Source organism: Spea bombifrons, chromosome 1 (assembly GCF_027358695.1).
Source record: "Spea bombifrons isolate aSpeBom1 chromosome 1, aSpeBom1.2.pri, whole genome shotgun sequence".
Taxonomy (NCBI): domain Eukaryota; kingdom Metazoa; phylum Chordata; class Amphibia; order Anura; family Pelobatidae; genus Spea; species Spea bombifrons.
The window spans coordinates 14,847,158-14,868,389 of NC_071087.1; the positions used below are offsets into that span (position 1 = coordinate 14,847,158).

The 21,232-nt window shown below is 36.5% G+C and overlaps 1 protein-coding gene across 1 annotated transcript; it reads right to left on the reverse strand.

Moving 5' to 3' along the window:
• Window positions 1-2,553: 2,553 nt before the first annotated feature.
• Window positions 2,554-20,967, reverse strand: CLNK (cytokine dependent hematopoietic cell linker). The gene is made up of 12 exons (XM_053458029.1): window positions 20,932-20,967; window positions 14,349-14,436; window positions 14,113-14,204; window positions 13,866-13,905; window positions 13,110-13,198; window positions 12,917-12,968; window positions 11,709-11,762; window positions 9,712-9,809; window positions 8,604-8,744; window positions 6,173-6,250; window positions 4,126-4,281; window positions 2,554-2,706 (listed from the first exon to the last, which is right to left on the reverse strand). Exons 1-12 carry the CDS (start codon window positions 20,938-20,940, stop codon window positions 2,554-2,556), a joined length of 1,050 nt encoding a protein of 349 aa, XP_053314004.1. The 5' UTR covers window positions 20,941-20,967.
• Window positions 20,968-21,232: the final 265 nt, after the last annotated feature.

The following is a 21,232-nucleotide window of genomic DNA, read 5'->3' on the forward strand; positions in this document are numbered from 1 at the left end:
CTATACATGCAAACGTTGCACATTGCCAAATTTAAGATCCAAGCTCTACCCTACATGATGTATTCTTTGATGTTTGCAATATCTCAGATCGGGGACTTTTATCTCCTTCCACCACCAAGCAACATCTCTTATTTATTGAACCAAGTGCCCGCGAATGCAGCTGTCTGCAAAACCTATTCGTGAAAACCAGGTTGGAGTTGGTGGTTTGTAACTTCCCTATCACAGAATTCTACAGCTGTTCTTTTTAGAAATGTTATTTTCTACAATTCATGTTCGCTGAGTTACATATAGTGTTGCTGAAACATTTTATGACATCACTTTAACTAAATAAGAAAGTTCTGCATTTACAATAGCCAAAATTACATGTATTTTCAAGCTGCTTTGAATTTCATGTTGAGTCTTCGATGGGAAATAAAATACATGTTCTTACCTTTTCAACACTGTAAAATGTAATTTACTTAAAGTAAGTGAAATAAACCCACTTTTATGTTGGTACAAGCATTACACTGGCTGTCCTTTTTTTTACAAGCATTTAGCATTACACCTATTGTCTGCACACATGATCCACTTTGGGATAATGAAAAATATGGTTCCTTTATATTTATGAAGGTCTTAATTAACCCCTTAATGACAGCCCGTAATGTACGGGCTCAAAATGCATTGTTTTCAATGGGTTTAGGGACCGCCCGTTGTCCTTAAGGGGTTAACTTGTATTCTTCAGTGGATGCTTTCCATAAGCATTTTAATTTCCCCAAAATAATTGTTACAGCATTAATAATGGATCAGTTTAGAAGAGACCCAAATTGCCATTTTAAGTCAAAATCTTGAATTTTCCTCTTAAATGAAAGAGCCAAATAATTACTCCCCAGTCACTCTCTTTTGTTCTATTGTTGATAGTATAGTATCCAAATGCTATATTTTGCCTTTTGATTTTTGTATTAACCATTCTTCTAATTTACTGTACAGTATAAAAGAAATATGAATCAAATAGTCTAACAAAAGGAAGCGAGTCGCTTGCTCCCTTGAGTTTATTATCTAAAAGAAGCAACAGTGTTACAGGACTCCAGCGGGAAGGTCTAAGCTGTAGAATGCATAATTCAATGTGTAAGGAGACTTTGGAGAGTATTTAATTTATTATGTATTATACAGGGTGAAACAGCAGAAGCACACTGCGGTTGGACCTTCGTAATGTACAGTGTAAAAAGCTGAAATAGAACTTTTCCGGAATCTCTCTTGTCATGTTTCCTTTTAGTGAATAAACCATATTTTTCTGGCACTGTATAGATGTATACTGATGCTCAACTTGATGTGTGGTCTCTAATTACGGTAGGTAGTTACATGATACTGTCTGTAAAGTGGATAGTACATTAGTCATAACGTTAACTGTTTCCATAAATAGGCTTGTTGGCAATTGGATGAGAATCTTGAATGTATTGGAAGGATTAGCTAGATGAGAAAGCCATAAACCCAAGTAGTAAATCAATCAGATGCCTAAAACATTTAAGGAAAAAGAAAATCCAGTTCCACTGTACGGATCCATTCTACTTCACCAAATATACATATTTGATATTTTATTTATAGAACGCCAACAATTTGCACAGCATTTCTTACAGCGCATTCATTTAAAAGGTATGGTAAATCTAGAACTGGGTAAAGTAGGCAACACATTGGGTAAAGTGGACCCTGCTTACAATCTAGAGCATTTTCTTTTTTGCTTGGCTTATATCGGCCTTGGCCGTCCCAGAATGAGACGAGCCCTATCACAGGCTGCTTTTAATTAATGAAAGCCCATTTGATAACTGAAAAGCTCTATATGTAAATAAAACGCAAAAATAGTTATGTATTTATCAACTGCCATAACTTCTATAGTTCTGAAAATATGCAAATATGCTGCGTTGAAAGACATAAAGATGTCGTCAGGGCGCTTACGTCTCAAAGGTACATTGGCTAATTTGAATGCTGCTCAAGTATAGTGTGTGTGCATATATATATATATATATATATATATATAAATTTACATCTGTTATGTAAAAGATTTTAGTTTATCATAGAAGAGAACTATTACAGTGCAGCAATACTGTATATGAACTGAAAAGTGTCTTTGGGTTGTTGTGGTATCTACTCATGCTCTACAGTAGCTGCGTTGGTCTGCGGTAAATGCAAGTCTATTGTGCCTTGAAAAAATGCCAGGTCTCGGATGTGGCGATCAACCCAGTCATTTGCAGCTGCCATAGCAAAAGCCATCGTGTGACTGCCAGCTTGCTCACAGAATGAAACGAGCATTGTGCTTAACTGGCGCGCAAGCTCAATTCCCATAGAACGATTTGGAAAGGACAGTGATCCAGGGTTTTAGTGCATTATTTTGTTGAGGATGTCTGAGTGGTTTATGTGTTTACGGCTACATTGATAAATGTGGCCACAAGAACAGCCTGAAATTATCCTTTGAGGACCGCTACTCCACAAACCTTTTTGGGCTGAGCTGTCCAGATTAAAAGACCTAAAAACATGTCCACATTATTGTGTTATGAAACCATCTCAAGATAAATAGATGTTTTAAAGTGTTAATGAAGACATTGGACCGTTCACGCTGGGTGGGTGTGTTAGGTAACACTGTGGTCGTGGTGTATCTTTCTGGCCTCTTCCATCAATAAGTATTATGGGTATATGCTTGTGAAATTCAATCATTTCCTTCACGGAATTAAATTTCTGTAAAACAGGTAAAAAAATAAAAAGTTAACAAAACATTTGGATAAATGAAGCAAAATAATAATCATTTTTTCAACTGTATTCTTTTTTTTGTTGGGGCTCAGCTAACTGTCCCTGCAAGGTATTTACCAGGCTACCTCTGCTCTTCGTACTAAATAATTACTAGTAGACTAGTTCATATGAACTTCATTGTTGGATGTAACCTTATTCGTGTATTCGTATGAATTAAAATGAGGAGGGACCCCCAAGAAAGCTATCAAGCAAAACTGCAGATATTAATTGAAAGTTCACTAACTTGCCCATTTTGCTGCTCTTCTAGCGGGGAAAGCAGGAAAGAGACTGTGTGTTGGAGGATACAGAATAAATAGAAGTAGTCAAAACAACCGTGGCATATAGTTTAACTATACTACTACTGTAAAAAATGGAGTGGGGTGGGGTTCTTAAATCTTCTTAATCCCACCTAGTAATATAAAGGCACAATGTAGTTACTATCATGGCATCACAGAGGAGTGAAGCGCTGGTGCTGGATCAAATTTAGAATTAAACTGTTCGATGGTGAAGTACGTAATAAAACCGCTACTAGTGCTACAGCAAGCAACGCCGGTTCCAGCACGACCACAAACACCGCCCTGTAACGTTTATATCTCCCCAGAGCAAAGATGAACAGATGATTGCAGCAGGTCTGTTTTTTGGTCCAGAAAAAAAGTGAAATAGAAGAATCAGTCCTGCTGTTACCACTCAATTACCTTCCGTATGCTTCCTAAGCCCTAAGATGCTACTGCTGTAAGTTAAAGGAGAAACCAAAAGGTGGCTGGGACCTACCCTTTAAAAATACTCTTCTGAGTGTTACTTCCTGAGGGAAATGAAAATTCGGAGGGAACCTCGTTTCATTAGGTGACAGACTTCCCCCATTGAAAATATAGTTTTGAATTTAGTTTCCAAATGAAAAAAAAACTACTCCAAATATCCGAACAGCAAGAACAAGAAACAAAATGTACATTAAAAAAAATGTAGCAAAAGTAAGGAAAAAAAATCGGCTAAATTGATTTTGCTCACTGTGCACAAGTCTAGTTAATAGGGTGAAAGGACCTCATTAGTTTTGCCTGTTATCGCTTTGTGAATGAGCAGTTGCTTATGAAATTTATTTAACAAATAAAGTGGGTTTTTTTTTTAGCTTTCCCTTAGACAATTGTCATCCCTGAAATTGTATTATTTTTGATTCTTTGTAAAAACTATTTATATTTGTATTTATTCTATGGTAAATTTAGATATTCAAATTTGAGTGCAATAGAGTTTACAATGCAATTAATAGAGTTTTAGAGGGACTGGTAGTGCTTTTCTCAATAATTAGAATCTGTGCTGTATATGGTACAGGTATCAAAATCACATACATTTTAGGTATTTAATAGGATGACTTACATAATTTCCTCTTAGACCTGTTCCGAGAGCATACTGGTCACTGTCTTCAAGGTACCTTATCTTGATGTTGTATACTTTATATCCATAATACACTGATAAAATATATGGTTCGTTAAATGTCCGTGTTCCGTTATCTCTTACCAGAAATGTGCCATCCTGTTCATAAACACATTTAAATTAAACTTTAGAGACACTCATTTTTTTTTTAATCAAATATAAATATTGATTTCTCTAAATGGGAAGCTTCATAATTTTACAGTTACTAGTACAGTGGGAATTTTCCCCATTCATCCAGTAGAGCGTTTTTGAGGTCGGGCAGTGATGTTGGACGAGAAGGCCTGGCTTGCAATCTCCGTTCCAGTTCATCCCAAAGGTGTTCAATGGGGTTAAGGACAAGACAAGTTCTTCAACGCCAAACTTGTCCAACCATGTCTTTTATGGACCTTGCTTTGTGCACTGGGAAGCAGTCATGCTGGAATAGAAAATAGCCTTCCTTAAACTCTTACCACAAAGTTGGAAGCACTGCATTGTCCAAAATGTCTTGGTATGCTGAAGGGGACTTACCAAGACATTTTGGACAATGCTATGTTTCCAACTTTGTGGGAACAGTTTGGGGAAGGCCCTTTGGTGTTCTTGTCCAACATTAGTGCCTGACCTCACAAATGCTCTACTGGATGAATGGGAAACAATTCCCACAGAAACACTCCAAAATCTTGTGGAAAGCCTTCCGTAGAAGAGTAGAAGCTGTTATAGGTACAAAAGGGAAGGTCAGCTTCATATTAATGTCTATGTATTTAGACTGCAATGTCATAAAAGTCCCTGTTGGTGTAATGATCAGGTGTCCCAATACTTTTGTCCATAGTATATACAGTATTGTGCAAATGTGTGCAGATGTAAAAAAATGCAATAAAGTATAAATGCTTATAATGCTATAATCAATAGAAAAAAGGGTAACCAACAGCATCAATTCTTCTAGGTACATGTAAACACAGTTTTTAGGGAACTCGGCAGGTAGGTTGTTTCAAAAATGTTGCTGAACTAGCCATTTTATTTTTGGGTTTAGGTAGACTCGGTTCTGTTTCTTCGTGTAATCCCGTTTTCTTTGTGCTTCTACAAAAGAGCTTAGACAGAAGATCTGGAAATCTATCCCCGTCTGCCTTGAAATTTCTGCCTGGAAGAGATGTTGCTCATGCGGTTTATCTACCTTGTGTCTTGTTGATGTGCTCAGTCATGCCATGGTGAATGACTTGTGACATTAAATTTCAGCAACCTCACCTTGCTAGTGAGTTAGACTGTTCCTCACAGTTTCAGTTAATGATTGTGTTTAAACCTATACATTAAATTGATGATCATAAGCACCTGTTTGATATAATTATTTAATCCTACACCTAACGGTAAGCCTACAAACTCCTGGACTTTCTGCAAATGTACCTAGACAAATCGATGCTGTTTTGAAGGCAAAAGGGGTGGTCACACCAGATAATAATTTAGGGTTTTTTTGGGGTTTTTTGTTCACTGACTTTGCATTTTGTCAAATGATTAAAACTAAATTTTGACATGTATATGTTCAAAGGCATTCTTTTTTTCACGCCTGCCTAAAATTTTTGGATCAGTTTAATGCTGAAAGATTTAATACATTATTCATAATCAACATGTAATAAATCACACTTGTACAGAACTACTGTATACTTTACAGGACTGTAAGGAAAGTTTCAGTTTGAATTCCCAAAAAAATGAGTTTGTGTCTCTAACTAAACATTGAAATTGTTACCTACTATGCGTGTGCGTGGGATTTCGGGTGATTTTGTGATACTGGCAATGTTAAGATATATTATTTTCGCAGGCCACTCAAATGTGTGCCATTCACTTATAGAAAATTGAAGAAATCAAGAGACTCCTAGAACTCACCAACATGTATGTGCAAAATACATGCCAGTTAAAATGAAATATACATGTAAAATATTAATGTACAGATTTAGAACTATGGGCACCCAGAAGCGATCTAAGTCAAACCTTGCATAAAGTAACTATTAAAACAAAATCTTACTTGTTTTTCCTGTAATAAAACATGCTCTGCTTTCACCCGGTCAAATTCTTTTATATACCATTTGCACTTGGTCGGGTCCTACAATATTAAATATTGCTGGAGTTTATATAGTGCATTTTTAATGAACTAGCTCTTTAATTACACATACTCTTTCCAAACTAGCCACATAATCAGAATATATTCTCAGATTCTCATGACTGAAGTGCAAAATCACATTTGGTGACAAAAACCAACAGGTTTTGAATTATTAAATGAATCAAATGGCCATAATCTCAACCTATCATCGAATGTGATACCTACAGATGTATGAATGGATAACATTTGTTTTCTATTTTAAGCAGAAGTTGTAAATCTTTGTTATGGGGGAAAAAAGCGTGCTTCTAACAATTAGTTTGAAGCTATTTTCATGATGTCATAATGCATGTATCAATCTAAACTTTCCAGTCTTATTATATGTATTATCATTGCATTATATGTCAAAAATAAGTATCTAGGGCCTATTAACTATGTGTAATATGTAAAACATATTCAAACTATAGTTCTTTCCCCAAACTTTTCTAATTATAAAAATATTCCATTGACATGCTTAGTCATATTTTACATTTATTTGAAACCACATCCTTTCTTTATTATTTAATATATTTAATTTTTAAGTCTTTCATATTCTAGATTCGACTGTTCAGTGTTAGATTAGCCAAAGGTTGCAGTATAAGCTGTTATCCTTTTTTAGTACATTCAATGATCAAGTAAAATCTTCTCGCATCCATTCACGTAGGATTTTGACATTGATTTTCTCAAGTAACTAGTCCTATAGAAAGTTTGCTAACCTATAGAAAGTTAGCTTTTATAGAAGAGTATTTTAAAAATGCAGCCAGTACTCAAGACATCATATCATTGAACGAGTGTATAAGCCATTATGTTACAAAGGGATAAAAGAGGAGAAATACATGGTGTAATAAAAGGGATTTATGGTAGTACGATTCCTGGGTCCAGTCATGATAGAATAGTGGTATGAGTAGTTATATAACAAGTTCCATTAAGTAGTAAACAGCAATGGTACAGACAGCTGTTGATACGAGATAAGGGCTGTAACGGTGCGCGTTCTTGAATATTCGATCAAGCCACGGGTGCCTGGCCAGCATCCCAAGGCACGGCCACCACAAGTATTTCTAATGATGAGATAACACCAAGTGACGTCAACTATGTACCAGCATGGAAAACAGCAAACTGCTCTTGAAAGGTATATAAGACCAGGCCCCTGAACAGCTAATGTTGAAGCCTCACCTGAGGTGTCAGAGATGTGCGCAGGCAGCCCAGGACGTGATCCAGCGTGACCGAGAGCAAGCTATACCCTCTGAACAGACTGACCAGGGACTTCCCGGGCTAGCGAGTACCCAGCTAGGAGAGTGCTTGGCCTGGTGATGTATTACTGTATTGTTGACAAATATCGTGTGAAGTGAATAGATTGTACTCGCATAAGAAACTGCTATCTACCCTGCGGTAGTGATGCTAAATTAGGTTTTGTTTGATCAAACATTATGTGTGTAGTGTTTCTCATTGATTGAGCAAAACACAAGGGAATAGCAGACCTAAAGAACAATAACGATCATTTTAGTTTTCAGGGTAATGTTTTTGCAGAGTATGAAAAATCACTTTTGAGACGGGTTAGAGGGGATCTGGAATCATAAATGGCTATAACTAATTATAAATCTGCGAGAGAAAATGTACCAAATGGGAAGGAGTAGTCATGTTAAAGTTAAGATACATTTTCCACAATATACACATAGGATTGAGAAATGGTGTATAATACTTATTTTGTAGTTTGCAAACACAATTGCATAGATTTACTTAAACGTACAGCTAACTAAATCTAAAAAAAATCTAAAACATTTTAAAAGTGACACTTGTGTCCATGGTTCAAGACACCGCTTTGGAACGTATAGGGAGGGTTTTGCCTTGCTACATCCGTATCATTTGGGGTATTAAACTATGTAATGCTAAATTGATAAATTGCATCTCTTATTTAGTAACCTACGACTCTTTAGTGTCTTATTGGAGATCAAATTGAATAGGTATGGGGTTCTGTCTGCATCACAAACACACTACCAGAATTATTATGTGACATTTAGTATATTTAACTCCTCTTCTTTATTGTTTCTTTATTGTTTCTCTCACCTTCAAATTTCTCTCTGCATTTTCCTCACTCAGACCTAAATAATTCATGGCCACCATAGGTTGATTTGATCTATAACCAATAAATAGATTGATTTGATCTATATCAAGTCTATGAGTCTATACTGTATTTCTTGACCCAGACACTACTACACATTTTCTGTTTGGAATTGATTTGGATTAACAAAGAGAAAAAACCTAACCAATGTTAGACCAATACGAATGGTAAATTTACATTTTTGTAGGGTATTGTATTTACCAGGTTAAGAGCTACTGCCTTGGGTTCATCATCATCTGGGAGTTGTGCTGATGCAGATTTGTAATATTTTCTTTTGAAGTGAACTTCATCCTTGTCTGTACAGAAAGCTCTGGTAGAGGGAATTTGGCTGATTTCATTTTCCTGGTAGAAATGATAGAGAATATTACAATGACTTAGTTTGTGAATGTACAAGAGGATTGGGTAGTTTACCATCACCATGTGGAGGAAAAAGAACACTATACATACAAACACATATCCATTTAAAAGTTTTCGGTCACTTAGGAATCTTGTTTTTGAAAGAAAATCAAATTTTGTCCGTTACAATATCATGAAATTAATCAGAAATATAGGTCAGACGTTGTTAATGTTGTAAATGACTATTGTAGCTGATTTTTAATGGACTCTCTTCATAGGCCTACAGAGGCCCTTTATCACTCCCATCACTCCTGTGTTCCAATGGCATGTTGTGTTCTCCAATCCAAGTTTAAGTTTAAAAGGCTAATTGAACTTTAGAATCTTTTGATTTTATATACATATATAGTTTTCATTTTAAACAAATTTGTTTCAGATGGTATATTTTATTATATACCATACCATATTCATATTGATTTACTAAAAAGGTATCATGAATGCCTGAAGACTTTTTGATTAAACAGACCATAAATCGTTTTGATTGGAACTTATTAATTATATGATGATTGAATTGTAGTTAATGTTTCAATACTTTTATTGGCAATAAATAATTGGGCATCATATAAGAGTAAAGTGGTGATATCCTGTTAAATCTGTTATGTGAATTTATGAACTCTTACTTGAGATTCATCCTTTGTAATGTGACATATTTTGAAATCTGATCAGCAGGGGGAAATGTCTCATAACTATAACCAAATCAAGTAAATGTATGAATTCTTGAGCATGCAGGTTGCCAAGAAATGGCGCACAGCAACATAATTATACTCGCTGAACAAGGGGGCAGGTGAAATAGAGACAAAGAGCCCAAAACCCCAGCTAAAATTGCAGTTTAAATAAATGCTATAATGGCATTGTCTTGTTGACCATTACACAGTGCTGTGATCATGATGATGACAATAATACAATTTATATTTACCTCTTGGGAGTAATTGGGCTGAATGTCACTGGCTTGCATATGGCTCATTTTCATTTTGCTTTTTTGTGTATGTAATGTCTTTTCACTTGGTATGAAACCTTAAATAAAAAAGGATGTTACTCAAAAAATTTAATATAAAGAGAAAAACCTAAGTCTGTATCATGTCATAACACTGGGAAAACGGCATGATTAAAAGGTAGATGCTTTTTAAGCATAAAAGAGAAGAATATTGTGTAAAAAAAAAACCAAAACATTGCTCTCCCGCCTCTAAGAGTATTGTTAATTTTTTAGGTACTTTTGTACCATCTCCAAGCTTTTTTTTAGAGAGATATTTTTGTTTGATACATTCTTTGCAATGATGCGAGTTGAACTGCTCAAAGCCTTGTAATGACACACTGTATAATACCCTATAGTCAACCCATTAAAGAACAGAAGCACAGGTGTACATGTGGAGAATCCTTGGAAAAATTCCACCAATTTATGACAGATTTATACAAGATTTAAAAAAAAAAAAAAAATCTGGTAAAATAGAAAACAAAAAACTATATGGGTCGCCACAACAGATAGATAGATAGATAGATAGATAGATGGATAGAGTGAAATGGCCACATCACAGTATTTACCAGAAGTAATTTATTAAAACTAGCATGTGTCTTTTGCTTATTTGTGATTGTGGTATGTGGTTTGCTAGTGTATCTAAGGCAGAAAAAACATTACAAAATGCATTCCTCTATATACCGTATTTGCTCGATTATAAGACGACCCTGATTATAAGACGACCCCCAAAAATCTGAATATTAACTTAGGAAAAAAAGAAAAAGCCTGAATATAAGACGATCCCAAAGGAAAAAAGTTTTACCAGTAAATGTTAATTCATGTAAACTATTTTTTTAATAAAAGCTATGATTGAGAAAAATATTTTTTTTGTTTTTATTTCCTTGTATTTTCCAACCTGCCCCCCAGTTACGCACATCTGCCCCCAGGCTTGCCACACCAATATGGCACTGTGGCCCATGATATGCCTTTTAACCCTCTATATGCCACTGTGCCCCATGGTATGCCTTTTGACCCCCTATGTGCCACTCTGCCTCCAGAGATGCCTTATACCCCTATATCCCATTCTGGCATTTAGGGGGTTAAAATGCATATTATGGGGCAGAGTGGCATATAGGGAGGTATAAGGCATTCCAGGAGGCAGAGTGGCATTAAGGGAGTTAAAAGGCATTGTATAGAGCACTCTGCCTCCAGAAATGCCTTATACCCCTATATGCCACTCTGGCATTTAGGGGGTTAAAAGGCATATTATGGGGCAGAGTGGCATATAGGGAGGTATAAGGCATTTCAGGAGGCAGAGTGCTCTATTAAATGCCCCCTTAACGCCACTCCAGATGCCCCCATTTAACTAACACACACACACACACACACACACACTCTCCCACCCCTCTCAGCCCTCTCTTACCGGTGCTTCCAGCCGGGGCAGCGGGTTGACGTCGCCTTCCGCTGCAGCCGGAAGGAGGTGGAGTTGGCAGCGGGGGTTTGTATGCGTCCGTCGCGTATACTTTCCCCGGCTGTCATAGATCAGAGTTCCCCGCACCGGTGCGGGGAGCTCTGATATCTGACAGTCGAGGAAGGTCTACGCGACGGACGCAGACAACCCCCACTGCTAGCCACACCTCCTTCCGGCTGCAGCGGACGTTGTCTACGCGGATCGCGTAGACGTCAACCCGCTGCCCCGGCAACACAGCAGGAAGCACCGGTAAGTGTGTGTATGATGGGGGGGGGTGAGACAGGAGGATCCAGGTCCCCTGGAGCGGTGCGGGGGATCTGGATCTTAGTCTCCTAATCAGACCTCTATTTGAGGTCTGATTAGAAGATTACCCCGATTAGAAGACGAGAGGTATTTTTCAGAGCATTTGCTCTGAAAAAAACCTCGTCTTATAATCGAGCAAATACGGTAATAACATCTTTCTTCGGAAAAGATCATTTTATTTACTTACTTTTGACTTGAAGAGAGAGACTTTGTGGTTTCAAGTTCCGGTTCACAGCTGGACCTGTATTAAAGTCAGATAATATTCAATGTGGGCATTGCGAAGAACTCCCCTGACTGGCCCACTGATCTTTAAAATGTATCAAGGTTTTTCAGCACAGACCTCGATCTCAGCTCCCCTGTGGAGGCCATGCTACATCTTGGTGAAAGCGGGGTAAGGTAGATAGATCATACTGCCCCTGTCTTTATACACACACTCAATGAAGATGTACTGACTTGGACACCAAGTGTTGAGGGGGAATGCAACCAGGTGCAGGCTAGCAGGGGCGCATGTGCAGTAGGGTCATGTTAAGTGACCCAATGGAAATATACCAGCAGTGTGAAAGCAGCCATAAGGAAGAGCTCCGGGCAAAGTGAGGCGGAGAGCATGTTTAAGTGTAAGTATGTTTTTGAGTGAGTGTGTATGCGTTACAATGAGTTTGTGTATGTTACTGGGGGGGTGGGGCTGAAGGGCCACTCATCTCTACCCGACGCCCTGGTTCAGAAGCTGCCAGCCCTCCTGCTGCAACTCTCATAATGCTGCCCATGAGCATAGGATGGTGGTAAAGTATGATGGCAGCTGTCTTTCTACCTTTTTCTCCTACTCCTCTCACTGCAAGCCTGTTCCCGGACAACTGGCTTCTTCACTTAAGACTACTGCTAGCCTCTCTACAGAAACCTTAATGTTCTAATTTAAAACACAATCGAAATGGGTAAACTCTGTTTTTTTTTTTATTTAAAAGCTGTTGGTCTTTTTCATACATTGCCATCATAGACATGGTTAACAACACTTCCTTTGCTTGACTTTGATGATCTCTAGCAATGAATTTCTAACAAAATGCATGATTGGTAGAGTGAACTTAAAACACAAAGCTCATGTTTACTAGAAGAGTAAGAGTACGGCATTAAAAGAAATTGTAACATGGCTTACATGGGGTTAATTTAGTCGGTCACTAAAATAATTATTTTCCCGAGAGCACTGACTTTGTTTCTAGGAACTTTACATGCAATATTATTATAAGTGACACTTGCCAACATTGTGAGAGCAAAATTGTATTGTAGGCATTTCAAGTCTTAGACGAGGAGCATTAGTATAATGGGTGCAAAACAAAAATGTGTGATCTATAATAGTGTAGCTAAAATATTAAGGGATTTTAAAATCCAACTCAGGAAAGGTACCTCTGGTTGATTGAAATGCTTTCTTTGTAAAATCAGATGTACCTGGGCATACCTGTAACAAAAGGAAATACAAGATCGTATTATCAAACTGGATTTAAACTGATAAAAGCAGAAGGCAATTTTAAAAAAAAAACAAAAAACATTTTTCAATATATGAAGTCCAAGCTTGCGATTATCAGAGAATCCTGCTTACATTTAACTTATACCGATGCTTGTTCGCTGCTGGTGGTACTGGATCTACTGGAAAATGGGATGTGTTATCCATGTTGGTGTGTCTTTTATCTGAAAGTATACAGAAAAGGCATATATATATATATATATATATATATATATATGCATATATATATTATATATATATATATATAATAGCATAGATATGAAGTTAGTTGCACTCCAAATCCACTTTCCATGGCAATTGCTAACTTTAGGGTGACTGCAATATAGTTAAAATACCCTTGTATTAAAAGTCACAGTTTAGGCAAACACATAAAAATCATCATATCCTAGATTGTATGAAGAATAGGTTTTCAGTCTGGGCATTTGTAAACATATTGCTCTGTAATAATTGTTACTTGAAACAGCTTCTGCTATTGTGTTTTTGTTCTATTTTTACATTTTCAAGGCCGTACACAAATTAACAGGGAGTTCTTCATTTGTTCTTGCATTATGCAACATTTACTGCCTAACTTGCTATGTACATTGTGTGCAAAATAGTTGTTACCAATTTTTTATTTTCTGTACCTCACATTTTTTGTGTCCATTAAAAAAAAATATGATTTGGATAAACAAAGTATTCCTGGCGAAAACACAAGACTATACTCCATCATTTAACATAGTAATTTCATCTACTACAAACATTCATAAACCTAAGGCAATGCTTTTAATATAAGACCTTCTTAGTAATTTTATAAAAAAAATATCTTTAAAATTATTCATTAAACATAGATACCTGATTGGATTTTGAAATCCCTGATTTCAGATGGACCTTCCTGCAGACGAGTAAGAGAAAAAAAACAAAATGTAATAACATTGACCTACTTAGCCCATCCTATTGAGAAGGTATCTATGTTTGAACAGATCGATTGATGACTGCATGGATGCTGTAAATTCCTCTCTGTCATGGCTAGGAGCCTCAGCCGGTGGCACTCTAAGTAGCGGATGTAAAAGTACATCTTACGAACTATTATTTTACCCACTTTTAATCTGTGGTTGCCTTGATACTGGATCGTAGTAAGGAAGCTGTTATTAAATAAGTGAGATGCAGAATTCATGGTTAAGCATCGTCTATCTGAAAAGCAAAAGGAAAGAATACAATCTTTATATATATATATATATATATATATAATTTATATTTATATATTCTTCATGTCACTGTTAAAGCGAGTTCATGTAATCTCAGCGTATTATGCCTATAGTATTAAAATGTATTTACCTGCATATTCAGAAGATCTTGTGTCTTGTGAGCTTTGAAAACGTAATTCCACTTCGTCATTTTCAATCACCTCATAGTCTTCATCATCCTTCAAAGGAACATACATACTGTGAAAATGCAAAGGCCAAAAAAAAAGATTTCCTTCTGAAATGGCTTAATATTCATTTATGTAATAAACATGGTTCTTTGTTTTATGCATGTTTGTATAAAAAACTATACATAATACAGTATATATATAATGTCTCTTTGAGGTCTGATGGGGAAGAAATTGATGTAATGTTTCCCCCCACCACCACAATAGAAACATAGAGACGAAGCACAAAGTGCAAACATAGAAATGTAGTCAGAATCCTAAGACAGGTCAACACATGGATCAAGCAATAAACAACCAATAAAGAACAGAAATCTGAAGATAAAACACTTGACAGGGAAACACAGAAGACAGGAATCCTAGAGACCGTCGAGCCTCGGTGCATCGTCCGCCATGCTCAGGGTTGCTGGTCCAAGCCTCACAGTCCCTGATAAAGAATATTAAAGAAACGTATTCCCAAACAATTAACATTTAAAAACATAAACAAAAATACATTACAACCTGCCCTAATAATTCAATCTTAAAACAATGACATAATTATAGAGCCAGTTAACATTTAAATGCATTTTCTTTTCTTTTTTTTTTTAAATAGCGCATGTAATTTCTAGAAAATGCCTTATATTTTTTCCCTTGCATCTGTTGACTTTATACCTAAAGTCCTTTATACCCCTAGATGACCAGCAGAGAGAGCTAGACATTAGGGATCCTACAATTTTTATACCACATTGAATTAAAAACACATTGCAAATGACTGTGGATGAAAGCAAAGCTCACTCATCGCAGGGGCATTAATATATGCCCCAAGCACAATCTCTACCCACCCTATCATTTTAAGCACACAGCTTGATTGAAATAATACTAGCCCACAAAATGAATATCTAAAAGGTTGTTTTTTTTAAACTTTTACTTTTCAAAAAAGACAATTCTTAAAATGATTAACCTACTGCAGAGAACACATTTCCATACTATGTGCTTGATTTTATACACCTGTTAGCAATGAGTGTGATTTAAACACTTAAACTCAATAATTAGGAAGGGTCCACATTCTTTAGTGATATATATATATATATATATATATATATAATATTATATGTGATACTACCTTTTTTACGTTAAATGAGACACAGAATACAACATTATTGCTGGCTAGAGTGAGTAAAATAGTTAAATATTTAACGTTTTACAGTATATGGTTAACGCGACTATCCATTTTTGTAAGTGGAGTACTTGTGTATCAGAGAGAAACAAGACCTCGGCCCCACTAAACTTTTTGTTATAGAAGTCAAATTTTAATGTTAGCGTTACTGTTTTTTTTACACATTGTACAGTGCTGTGGAATGTGATGAAACTATATAAATCAATAAATAATAATAATAACTTATATTCAGGACCTGGTGCACTAGCTTAGTAAAACAATTATAGATCCGTAGGTACTCATGAATCCTCTAGGTGGCACTAAAGGGACATTTATACTTTAACCAGAACTGTGGAAAGTCAATACAATGGCTGATAAAATCTTAAGTGGTAACAGAATACAGTTAAGTGACAGTATCTCCGTTTTATATGACCTAAAATTGAGTGAAGGTACAGGTTAACCATTTAAAAACACACCCGTGCAATGTTAATGAATTATATTAATTCGATGGCATAAGGTTTCTGCTGGTAACAGCTCTTGTTAAGGCCAGTATGACATATAAATTATATTTTATTTAATGGTTTCCTATCAACAGGATGGAATATACCAAACATGAGGCTTTCGGACATGTTAGCTAAATGCTACCTAAAGGAACCTTGCGTACACATGGATTGCAAGCTCATTTGAGCAGGATCCTCCTCACCCTTTGTTCCTTTAAGTCAAATTGTTATGCTTTATATTACTGTCAACCCATTGTACAGCACTATGGAATATGAAGGCGCTATATAAAGCAATAAATAATAACATGTATTAAAATATTATCTACTTGCTATCCCAATTATTTATTTAATAAAATTATCTGTTGGGTTTTTTTTTCTTTTTCAGTTTCTTGTATTTTTTCCTGAGCTCCTTAAATGTGCAAAACAAAAAATGAAAGAGCAAAAATGAACATTTTGTCCTATACTAATTTTGCTGTTGTTGGCACCATAACAATATATATAAAATAATAGAGATAGAGCATTCCATATTTAATGTCATTTTATGATAGTTAATAAGGCAAAACATTGCAGTGAAATAAGTAATTGTGCTCTTTTTGCATTGTTTTGTGGATTGTTCAGATGCAGTGACTTTCTATAAGTTGAGCGCAACCAAGAAGTAGGGAAAGAAGACTCCAATAATAATCCTAGTTAGAAGATGTTAAATTAAAGATGTACAGGCAACTACTCTTAAAATCTGCAGCTTATGACCTGCTCTAATAAACAGTCTAGTGGAGGGACCTCTTTGCTCCTTACACATCTAAATTCAGCAGAGTATATTAAAGAAATGATTCATTTAGAATTTAGTTAGTGTAGATGTGACATGTTGAGTTGATTGAAATGTTGAAATGGCAAGTGAAAAAAAATAAAAATACATAGTTGTTTTGGGGTTTACTATTTGGTGTTAATGGACAAAAATAGAATCTTCTTGATGCAATACAATGAAGACGTTGAAGTTGCTATACTATAGTTACAAGAACTGTCAGAAATATTTAAATGTGCATCAAAAATTAGAACACAATTGCTTATTGTTACCTTAGTAATATGCTACACCATTTATCTAGTCAGTTTCATAGTTTGAGTAGCTCATTTAACCCCTTAAGGACCAGGCTCATTTTTCGTTTTGTACCCTGTGGGACCGAGGATGTTTTGACACTTTTGTGGTGCTTGTGTTCAGCTGTAATTTTCTCCTCACCCATTTAGTGTACCCACATAAGTTATATATTGTTTTTTTCAGGACAAGATGGGCTTTCTTCAGATACCATTATTTTGATCATATCATCTTATTTACTATAAAAAAAAAATAAAAAAAACATGGTGAAAAATTGAAAAAAAAACACATTTTATGACTTTTATTTGAAAAATCTTTTACTCACCTAAAAAAGCAAGTAAAAAAACTAGCTAAATAGATTCTACTACTTGTCCTGAGTATTCCAGGGTATTCCAAATGCTGTTATTTTAACCCTTTCCATGCACCAATTATACAACTACACTTTGTCAAACTTTGTAATAGTAATTTTTTTTATTTTTTTTTCCACACAAATTGTACTTTAGTTATAGATATACAGGTTCTGGTATATGCCACTGTCAAACAACCCCCCAATATGTGTTCAGGAACATCTCCTGAGTACAGCGATACCCCACATGCATGGGTTTGTCAGATTGTTTGGCTGGTAAAAGGCTACTTTTGGGGCATGCGTAATTCAGGTGGTCATTTGGTCATTGTGCCTCCCTCTCCTCTTTGGAATATCTTTGAAGCCGGTTAACTCAATTTAACCCATTCAAACCATATATTTTTGAAAACTAGACACCCCAGGGTATTCCAAATGCTGTTATTTTAACCCTTTCCATGCACCAATTATAGAACTACGCTTTGTCAAACTTTGTAATAGTAATTTTTTTTTTCACACAAATTGTATTTTAGTTATAGATATACAGGTCCTGGTATATGCCACTGTCAAACAACACCCCAATGTGTGTTCAGGAACATCTCCTGAGTGCAGTGATACCCGACATGCATGGGTTTGTCGGGTTGTTTCAGATTTAAAATGCCACATTTGGGAAGTGCGCTTTTTTTCTCCATTTTGGTCAGTCTGTACCTATGCCCTATCTTTGAGCTCGGCCACTCCAATTTAACCCATCAGCCATTTTTTTTATATATTAGACACCCCTTGGGTATTTGAAGTGCTTTTATTTTAACTCTTTGTTGAGATTTTTGAGAAATGTTGGCACTTGCTCAAAATAATAAACTTTATTTTTTAATTTTATTTTATTTTTTTAATACTTTTTTTATATTTTTTTACACATTTTGCTGGTACTGGATGGTTCATCTAGTGACATCACTGCATAATTATTTTTAAATGTTAGCACATTTGTTTTTATTTTTTTTCCATTTTTTATTTATTTTTTATTTTTTTTTTGAATATTTTTTTTTGAATATTTTTTTTGAATATTTTACTAATCACATACTGATTAGAAAGCTGGGCTCCATTGACTTGCATGGTTGAATGCAGTACCTGTATTCAACCAGCAAGTGGTCTCCAGACCCTCTAGAGAACTTTTTAGTCTTTATTGTTTTATTTCCCGGGCCACCGCCATCTTGCTTGATGGCGAAGATCACCGGCAGCGGCGGCTGTGACCGCTCTCCGGAGCGGTCACAGCCCACCCAGAGGTAAGTGTTTGGTGTCGCTGGATGCCTCCTGATCGAGCCATTCCAGCGACACCATTTAAGTTTAGGAGGCGATCGTTGATCGCCTCCTAAACGCTTTTAAAACGTATGACGGCTGTATGGCGGCTGTTGACGCCCCGGGGAGGGGCCAGACATGGCCCCCGATGCCGATCTCGGCCTTGCTGAATGCCTCGACATCGAGGCATTGCAGCAAGGCCGTTTAAGCGAAGAAAGTGATCCTTGATCACTTTCTAAGCTTATTTAATTTTTTGACGGTTCAGGACCGTCAAAGGTCATTTAGTGACCTTCTTGTTATGACGGTCCTGAACCGGCAAAGGTCGCGAAGGGGTTAAGATCTGCCAATGTTTATTTTTGTTGTATACCATTACAGATAAAAAGTATAACAAATGCTGAAATTTATGAAATTCAAATTACGTTTGTCAGTTTATTTAGTTTAATTAAAGTCCTAATAGTCTGGAAAATGATCCAAGGCTTTGAGTTACAAGACAGGTTGAGGACTGAGACTAATATGCAAGTCAAAAAAAGGAAAACAAATAAAGTAGACTGGGCAACCTGAAAAGGAGAACCTAATGAATAAAGTATAAAGCATATGGCAAACTCCATGTCGTCATTAGGGTATCCTAAACACATACTACTATTAACCATGTCACCTATATCTTGAAACATCAGACTTGATGATCGCAAATATTTTCCCCTCCACAAATTTTGATCCAATGAAGATTATTTCTACTGTCATTTTACATTTTATCCAGATTTGTCCCAGGTTCACCTGATAAAAAGAAAATCTTTTGACTTCCCAGTCACTAGAGCCTCCGTGGGCTGGTAAAAACTGGGGTCACATCAGACTCCCCAAAATTTGAATATTAATTTAGAAATAAAAGAAAAGGCCTGAATATAAGACTACACTATAAGAAAAAACCTTTACTAGTAAATATTAATTCACATGCAAACTATTTTTTTCATATTTAATAATCAACTATGATTAAGAAAAATGCATTTTTTGTTTTTATTTCCTTTTAGTTGCCAACCTGCCCCCTAGTTATGCACATCTGCCCCACGGCTTGCTACTCTGCCCCCAGATATGCCTTTTATCCCCTACATGCCATTTTGCCCCCATATATATGCCACTCTGCCCCTCATATGCCTTATACTCCCTATATGCCACTCTACCCCCCTCATATGCCTTATACCCCCCTATTTACCACTCTGCCGCTCTTGATATGCCTTAAACCCCCCGACTTACCGATGCATCCCTTGACTGGTCCACCGTGCTCCAAACTCCCTGGTGTCAAGTGGGGGCAGCTAGGGGACGTCTTGGCGATGCGTGCAGACAACCTCTGCTGCTACCCGGGACTTCCACTAGGGCTTCTAAGACTGAGCACCAGAAGGTCACACCACAGAAGCCCCGGTAAAGTGTTGGGTAGCTGTGGAGGTTGTCTGCACGCATCAACCAGACGTTTACCGGCTGCCAGAGAGGAGGATCCAGGTATCCTGCAGCGCTGCGGAAGATCCTCCTTGCTGGCAGCCGGGGGACGTCTGCACGATGCGCGCTGACAACCTCCTCTGCTGCCAGCTGGTACTTCTGCCGGGGGTCCTATAAGCACCGAAAGCTCATGTGACAGCAGCAGCGGAGTTTGAGGATCCAGGTCCCCTGCAGCGCTGCGGGGGATCTGGATCTTAGTCTTGTAGTCAGACCTCTATTTAAGGTCTGATTTTAAGCCAACCTTGAATATAAGACGAGGGGTATTTTTCAGAGCATTTGCTCTGAAAAAAAAAACCTCATCTTATAATAGAGCAAATACATTATTCAAACTTATGCTCAAAGCCTTTCAAGCTCCCTGATCTTCAGTGCAAAGGTGAAAGTTACAAGGAACCTAAATGACAGTAGCATTTGTTTGCATTGCACAAAATAATCACATTTAATGTAAATTTTCTCTGTTTCACATGGGATTTTGATAAGCTTGCCATAACATACTTAATAAATAAAAAAATGTTTGTTTCATTTTGTCAGATGTATTGACAAGTGTTACAACTGTGCAGAATTTAATATAATAAAGAATGTATCGTATGATATGATAAAGTAGGATTTAGGTACTTATATAGTATTGTATATATATTAAAGTCATTCTTACCTCCTCCATGGGGGAATCCAATGATATTCTGGATAGATCAGATGATTTACTGCATGTAATAAAAATGCACTGTGAAAAATCTAATATTTGTCCTTTTTTCCAAAATGGCCACAGATCTCAGAAAATGAAAACAATTAGCAATGTATGGTTAGATCTTTTCTTATGTAATTGATATATACAATTTGGCTGCAGATAAGAACCATTTGGCCAATGTAGTCTGCCCATTTTTCCTGATGTAAAGAGCCAGACATTAATCAGACCTTGGTCTTGTCTTAGAATCAGCATAGCTTTATGCTCATCC